The sequence below is a fragment of the Phalaenopsis equestris genome, unplaced genomic scaffold (genome assembly GCF_001263595.1).
Source record: "Phalaenopsis equestris unplaced genomic scaffold, ASM126359v1 Scaffold000600, whole genome shotgun sequence".
NCBI classification, from domain to species: Eukaryota; Viridiplantae; Streptophyta; class Magnoliopsida; order Asparagales; family Orchidaceae; genus Phalaenopsis; species Phalaenopsis equestris.
In genome coordinates this window covers 1,902,875-1,911,410 of record NW_018165040.1, presented here as the reverse complement: position 1 = coordinate 1,911,410, position 8,536 = coordinate 1,902,875, and the positions used below count along the sequence as shown (strand labels likewise).

The 8,536-nt window shown below is 33.4% G+C and overlaps 1 protein-coding gene across 1 annotated transcript in view; it reads left to right on the top strand.

The window, feature by feature from the left end:
* Window positions 1-8,516, top strand: part of LOC110029623 (protein SCO1 homolog 1, mitochondrial) — a 22,328-nt gene extending 13,812 nt beyond the window's left edge. The window contains exons 4-8 of the mRNA XM_020731994.1: window positions 734-824; window positions 1,089-1,301; window positions 7,165-7,254; window positions 7,379-7,511; window positions 8,304-8,516. Of these exons, the coding sequence (XP_020587653.1) occupies window positions 734-824; window positions 1,089-1,301; window positions 7,165-7,254; window positions 7,379-7,511; window positions 8,304-8,412 (636 nt within the window). The 3' untranslated portion in view covers window positions 8,413-8,516. The remainder of the gene's footprint in view (window positions 1-733; window positions 825-1,088; window positions 1,302-7,164; window positions 7,255-7,378; window positions 7,512-8,303) is intronic.
* Window positions 8,517-8,536: the final 20 nt, after the last annotated feature.

Below are 8,536 nucleotides of genomic sequence, written 5' to 3'. Positions count from 1 at the left end.
GACTAAGACCTCACTAAAAATGAGGTCAACAGTTTAAATCACCAAAGTGCTCTGAATGTAAATAAGAAAGTGTAGGTGTGAGATATATAAATACATAAGAATTGTGAGCTACGCATGTAAATTTCTTTTAGTATTGTAATTATTTGCTTTGGAAGGCTAATTTAACTCGTTCGCCTGATTAGGAAATTTATTTAGTCGAACATGTTAACTTTGTATTACCTAACAAGTACTTTACGTGCTGTTGGGTGCATAATCTAATGTTATTGCCTCATATTTCTAAAGTGGAGGCCTTGGTTCAATTCCAAGAACAAATTATAGTCTATTTAATTTATAGGACTTATCAGGGAAAAATTGACTAATTTACAATGCCGGGCTAAATTACAGTGCATTTAATTGGACATCATACTTCAGGTATGAGTTATTAGAATGAATTTAGTTTTAATTATTTCAACGAAAATTGCTAGCATATATGAGCTATTTTAGATCTATATGGCAGATCTTTAGCTTGCAATACTTTATTCGCCTTTTTGATTTTGGTTAGCATGAATTTTAAATATTAAATCATGCATTTATAGATTAGCTTGTTTGTCTTGTCCTTATGTATTTGTGGCTCATAAAGTTGATCAATTAAGAATTTTTTTCATTCTAAATTTAAATGGGTTACAGTTATTGCTCCGTTGGTTCATTCAAGAGTTTAATCCGATAGAGTACTCATCTATGAGTTTTTTTACAGCCCGTCTCATGGCTTAGCCTTGTTTTGCTAATTATGACTGGCGGAGGACTAATTTTCTTTTATGATCGAGAGAAGAAGCGGCATATAGAAGGTAAAACGCTATACATTTCATAACGTCTACCTGCATTGTTTTATCTCTCCCTGCATTGGTTAGCCGATCCCACTTACTGGGATAAAAGCTTCTTGTTTTTTTTTAAAACCCTTTTTCTGTATCAACTTCTATATTGTGCTAAAGGTAGTTTACTTTTTTAGTTTCTGTATATTTTGAGGTTTAAACAATTCTCTCCTTTCACAGATTATGACTATTTTTATTGTTCTAATCCTTTTAATTAATATTGCATTTTTCGGCTTTCAGGACTGAAGGCCGCAACAAGCTCAGTAAAACAGGGACCCTCTGTGGGAACTCCTGCAATTGGTGGTCCATTTAAGCTGGTTAATGATAATGGAAAGTTTGTTACTGAAAAGGATTTTTTGGGGAAGTGGACTTTATTATATTTTGGATTTACTCACTGCCCTGATATTTGTCCTGATGAACTCCAGAAAATGGCTGCTGCTATTGAGAAAATTAGTAAGTTGTGGTTTCAAAATTCTTGCATAGAATCCCATTCGCCAACAAGAATAAAGTTTCCAGAACAAAATTATCAAATATTTTCCCAATGCACAATATTATTTGAACCATGCCTTCTAATAGTTTTTTTTTTCATGCTTGATTTTCATGTTTTCTTTTTCTTTTGTGAAATTTATTTACATACCACACAATTCTTAGGTATTCCCAAAGTTTGATATTTACATTTATAACACTTTTGTGTCATAAACATATGCTTGAAAAGCATATTTCACTTTTAAAAAGTTAATAATAATGCTATTTTTGATGTGATGGGGGGGGGGGGGGGGGGGACCTGAAACTTCTTATTCACAAATCAACCATTCACTTTCATCCATTTTTCAAATTCTCATTCAAATATCAAAATTCTTGGAAAAACCCTGTTACATTGGCGCCTAACCTAACGGCAAATTTATCTTTTATACGCCTAAGGACAATTTAGTCTTTTATTATTACTATTGTTGGGTATAAATAAGCTTGTTATGTCTAGGGTTAGGTTTATGCATGAGATTGGATTGTGAATCTTAGGTTTAGGGTTTGGGAGAGATTTTCTACCTCTCAAATTGTAGGGAGTGGGAGAGATTGCCTTTCTCTCAAATTGTAGATGCTTATTTTTTGTATTTTTGTTGAGTTGTTTGGATTATTGAGTAAATATTTTTGTTTACCCTAATGTGGAAAAGCGTGTCAATTTTGATGTCAGATCTTATCAAATTGGTATCAGAGCAAGATTTCATGGAAACAGTGCTTGGATAATCTCGATTAAAGCTTGCGGGGAAGGTAGCGATGACTTTGCAGTAGAGCAGGAAAGTTACGATTTTATGAAGATCACCTGAAACTTCTTATTCACAAATCAACCATTCACTTTCATCTATTTTTCAAATTCTCATTCAAATGTCAAAATTCTTGGAGAAACCCTGTTACATTGGTGCCTAACCTAACGACAAATTTATCTTTTATACGCCTAAGGACAATTTAGTCTTTTATTATTACTAGTGTTGGGTATAAATAGGCTTGTTATGTCTAGGGTTAGGTTTTGCATGAGATTGATTGTGAATCTTAGGTTTAGGGTTTGGGAGAGATTTCCTACCTTTCAAATTGTAGGAAGTGGGAGAGATTGCCTCTCTCTCGAATTGTTGATGCTTCTTTTGTATTCTTGTTGAGTTGTTTGGATTATTGAGAAAATATTTTTGTTTACCCTAATGTGGAAAAGCGTGTCAATTTTGATGTCAGATCTTATCAAATTGGTATCCGAGCAAGATTTCATGAAAACAGTGCTTGGGATCTTCATACAATCTCAATTAAAGCGTGCGGGGAAGGTAGCGATGACTTTGCAGTACAGCAGGAAAGTTAACGATTTTAGCGTTTAAGGATCGCTATGTGGGGGAAGGATCACGACATACAAAAGACTTCATGACTTCACCTCGTAAGTCAGTCGTGATTGGAGCTATCTAGGAAGAATCACGACTTATCAAAACTTGAACTCCCATTTTCCTCTTACTTCTGCTATGCGAAACATTTGCGCCGTTTATGCAATACGATCGCGATCAAAGCTAACTGGGAAGCGACATTCAAAGACCCAAAATTTCATCTTTCGTCTGGTTTCATGTTGCCTTCGTGACCGAACACTGCGATACAATCGGGTCGTCTATGCGATAATGTTGCGATCAGGGCTAGCTGGGAAGGCAAAGACCAGTAAGCATCTTACAGAGACCTGAAACTCTATCTTTCGACCGACGTCCTGTCACCTTTGTGAGCTAACATTGCAATACAGATACACTTAGAGCTTGCTGTCGTGATCGAAGCCTCGCAATGCCATCACGGTTTGATATATGGAAACAGATAGGATTGCCACATACATTCTTCTCCCTCACACCAAATTGTGCCAAAGAGAGTTGAATTGAATTAGTGGGGAAGGCTGCAACGGGATAGGGCGTGCCCTAATCGTGATCATAATTCTTAGCGAATAGATCTGGGATCAAGCGTGCCTTAGTAACAAGAAATAATAACGGCAAAGAAAATAGATGATTTGGAGAAGAAATTGGAGAGAGAAGGGGCAACTTAAATCCGGGATAGAGGAAAAGTTTTCCGCCATTGACACTTGATTCGAGAGCTTGGAGGAGACGTTGAGGAAGCATTTTGAGAGGCAATTCAAGACCTCACCAACGGTTCAGTTTGTAAATCTTACTCAAGGATTGACTGGAGATTCATTGGCTAAATCGAAAGGGAATGATATTCAGACAAGAAGAATATGATGAGGAAAGCATCCACCATTACGAAACTCCTCCCATGGCTCCCGATGGGGATGAATTAGAGATTTCTAAAGAAGATGGTCCGAAACATGGAGAATAAATTATGCAAGAGGTATCGAGGAGCATGAAGAAAAAATGAGAGAAGCATGGAGGGGATATGAATTTGATCAAATGAGAGTGTTCTACCCTCGATATATTGGGGGAAATAGCGGGAGAAGAGGAAGTTGGTGTGAAGAGGTTAGAGTTAGGAAGTTGAAGTTGCCGATTTTCGAGGGGAAAGTCACACATAGGTGGGTGTATCAAGCGAGCGATACTTTGCGGTGAATGGGCTAGATGGGGAGGAAAAACTCATGCCGGCATGTTTATGTTTGGAAGAGAGTTCTAGCCTGATTTCATTGGAGGGAGGCTAGATATACGGTCCATTCGTTGGTGGAATTCAAGGTTTGTTTGTGGGAATATTTTTGAGCAATTCGATAAGGAAACCTACACAAGAAATTATATGCATTGATTCAGGAGGGGATTATCATAAAATACTAAAAGAATTTGAGCTATTGTTGGGACGCTTGAGAGGGATTTTTGAAGCAGGATTGGAAGAAATTTTCATGAAGGGCTAAAGCCTAACTTAGTGGCATTACTCTTAACTATTGAGACCGCGGGGATTGAGGGAGACGATGGAGCTAGCTTAGATGGTAGAGGATAAGAATCAAATGAAGATGGTCAACAAAAACAACACAAATGGAACGTTGTACCGAACTGTTACAACCACGACGATACCAAAAGCTCAAGCAGTGGAACTCCCGAGGGAGGCTGCACATGACATGAATAATGGAGCACGACTGGGAGTAACACTCAAGCTCCTTACAGAGACAGATTTGGGAGAAGTGAGCCAAGGGGCTATATTTTCTGTGCAATGAGAAGTTTACTCCAGGACACCGTTGCAAGGATCAAAATTTACAAATTCTCATAGTGCATGATGAAGAGGCAGATAATGAGGGGGAGGAGGAACATTCAATTTTTCCGGTGTCTTTTGGGGTGGTATATTGTTACATTAGTGCCTATTCTGAGGGCAAATTTGTCTTTTGTACACTAAGGGCAATTCAACCTTTTATTACTATTATTATGGGTATAAATAGACTTGTTATGCCTATGGTTAGGTAACTTAGGTTTATGGATGAGATTAGATTGTGAGGCTTAGTTTTAGGTGTTGGGAGAGATCGTCAGCCTCTCGAATTGTAGTTACTTATCTTTGTATTCTTGTTGAGTTGTTTGATATATTAAAGAAATATTTGTGTTTGCCCTAATTTCTATGGCAAAGGGTTCGATTTTGACGTTGGATCGTATCAAACCCTAACCTGTATTTTTCATTTGTATCAAATTCTCAAGAATTTGATCGTGGCATGAGTAAACACTTCAGTCCGGTAGTTCAAAAAAATCACCCGGGTGGTTAATTTGTAAATAACAATGTTTCAGGTGGTCTATATGTAATTATCATTTTTTTTATTTTTTATTTTAGGAGCTTGGAAGTGAAGACCTGCTATTTGCGTTCTAAACTTTTATTTGATTGTTAGCAGTACCTTATCTGATATTTACAGCAAAAATTTTCAACTCCAAGTGCCAGAAATCTTTATCTATCGTGAGTTAGTCTCGTTGAGAAAAAAATGAACAAGCTTGATGCTTTTATTCATATAAAAATATTTGTGAAATTGGCTTGACTTTTTGAACTTTATATTTTGTGCAATCGGCACAACTTTTATGTTCTAGTTTAGTTCATTGAATACTAAGTTACAGATAATTCAAATGATGTGCCAGAAATCTGTATCAACCTTTAGTGAACATTGCTGTACGATTTTATATATTTGATTTTTATAAGCCATTCGGAAAGCAATATCAAGGCAGTTATTTTGATCTTTTTAAATTTATAGAAAAGACTTTTACTCTCAAACATATTGACTAAAAATGGGCTCCCATTCTTGGGTGGTTCAATCAAAGTTAAACAGGATTTTATTTTGCTTTGGAGAGTGTTGACTGGTTCACATAAGCAAATTGTAGTACATTTTAATTTTTATTATGGATTTTTTTTTAGAGTGAAGATTTACTCCATAGAAAATCATTTAGCATAACTTGGGGTTTTGTAGGAATTGCGATTATCTAATGTGTGGGAATAATGATCCTTGTTTTTTTATCTCATGAGCGGGATTGATTATCATATTTTGTTTTTTTCTATGATGAATATTTTATTACGTTTTTTTATTTTCTTTTTTGCGCATTCAGCTTCTTTATCTTAACTTTTAAATCATCATGCACAATTCTTGTATTCAACATTTTTATTTGATAGTTTGCAATAGATATTTTAGATGACTTGATAAGGTGAAAGACATCTAGTAATGATAACAATATTATTTTTTAAAAAAACTATTACTTGAGGATTTCAAAAAAAAAAAAAAATTTGGAGAGCCTAATTGATAGAATAATATGGTAAAGTTATAATTTATCTAAAAATACAAGTGAATTTAACTCTAAATAATACTTATGCATGAAATCCTTTGGGTCAATATACTATTGCTTGACATTTGGAGAGTTATAAATGATAGTAGTGTTGATTATTTTAATGAATTATGAAGTTAGGTTGATATCAACGACCGGAGAGAAGCATTTTGCATTCAAGAATAGATGAGATATTTAGGGTTGCAATAATTATAGAGAAATCATACTTGAATTTGATAATGAAGTTGTGAGAAATGGGACACAAACTTTGAAAATTTATGTTGATATTACAAATCAATTTGTTTTTTCTAGAAAGATCCATTATGGGATGGATTTTTTTGTGCAAAGGCAATTATTGAAAGATTGTAGAGAGTTAAAAAAGGATCTTGATCTTCATTATTATTTTTATTATTCTTAAAAATACTTAAAATTAAGCACCATCATGATTAATTTAGTGTGCATTAAGTAATATTTTGTGTTCAAGATACGTTGAATTTTTTAATAATATGTATTGTGGAGCATTGTATTATATTTTTGTGGATTTCCAATAATGATATGTTTATATAAATGATAAACACTAATCATGTATCCTTTTGTATTGGTGATGAAAATGTTATAATGTTTATCAACATAAAAAATGTATATAATGAGCAAGTCTAGGAAGCATGATTTTACTAATTATCAATCAGTATTATTGAAAGATGAAGTGATGTTTAGGTGTCAAAGTTTTAAGTCTTTTGATTCTATTTATGAAAGAATGAGTATATAAATAAGGTTGACTTATATAGCTAAATTGGACAGTTAAAATGGAAACGCATCCTAATTGTATTATTTAATGAAAGAAAATCACTAAGATTTAAAGGAAAATTTTATTAAATCACTATTAAGCCAATTAATTGAATTTATCAGTGCTAAGCAATAAAGAAGCTGTTGTTAGACCATGCTGAGTATAAAAAAAAAATTAAGGAAAGTTTAAAATGTTTTCATGACAAGATTAAAAAAGGATATATTAAGATAGCTATATTAATGTTGAAGGATTAAGGGAAAATTAATAAGATGCACCCTAATTAATTTCTCTATTTTTTTTTTTCCAGAAAAAAAATCAGGCTTGGTAATTGTCCCTGTTTTTATCTCTGTTGATCCAGAGAGGGATTCAGTTGAGCAAGTACATGATTATGTAAAAGGTATGTTTCAATCATTTTTTCAGTCTAGAGTGAATGATGGAGAAAGCAAGTGGGTAATTCACGCATTGAAAAGATTTCTGAAAACTGTATTCTGACTTTTTAACGTCGTTATTTCATTTTACAGAATTTCATCCTGATTTAATTGGACTGACTGGTACACCGAGTGAGGTTCGACAAGTCGCTCGAGCTTATCGAGTTTATTATATGAAGACTGAGGAGGAAGGCTCTGATTATCTCGTGGATCACTCTATTGTCATGTATGGCTTTTTTAACTTCTTTATTGTTTCTTTATTCATTCTTATGACCAATTTATTCCAGGATACATTTAATCATATATTAACAGTTTGGAAATATAAATTAAATTATTGGTTTAATATAAAATTTCAGCTTTGGAATGGTAAATCACATTTTGGATTTTGAGGGGTGGTTTTTTAATTATATCTATATTTTCATGTCAAATTGGCATTACACATGGTGTCTATTTTTTTTTGGTTTATTTATTTATTTATTATCTTGAAACTTAAGGGATATTGTCATAAGTATCCTCGCACTAAGTTTGATCAGTCAATTTTATGGCTAAACAATATGGGATGATTATGTCTCTTTTTTGCTTATATGTCACCTTACCTTTGAATGAAATGGTGCATTTCACATTTTTTTTAGTTAAAATAATCATATTTTTTATGTTATATGAAAGATTTGATTGGTATAAACATAAAAAAAAGTTAAATTTGTGTTAGATATGTAAATACATAGAATTGATTGGTATTGTTTACTATAGAAGCTGTGCATTTACATACATAGGACCCATTTTTAATGCATTTACATTCCGATCACCTAAACTTTACTTTTTTACATTTATACCTCTCAAATCATTCACATCTCATCAAAAGTATCACTATTTCAACTCTTAAATATGTAAAACACATAAGAATTAAGTGTTATATGTGCAAATCTTTCTTCTTATTTTATACTTCATTTTTGTTTTCGTGGATTGCAAAATCTATTTAATATTGCAAGCTGAGCATCATGTACAAATGGAATTTCAGGTACCTGATGGACCCAAACATGGAGTTTGTGAAATTTTATGGCAAGAATTATGATGTTGATTCACTTGCTGATGGCATAATCAAAGAGATAAAACAGTACAAAAAGTGAAACAGATGCTCTCTGGCCTTAAAATTTTGATCGGAGGTTTGCATTCATGTTGATTTTACAACTGAAAACTCTTCACAGGGATCAACAATTAACTATTTTTATCATTTCTGAAAACTGAAAGAGT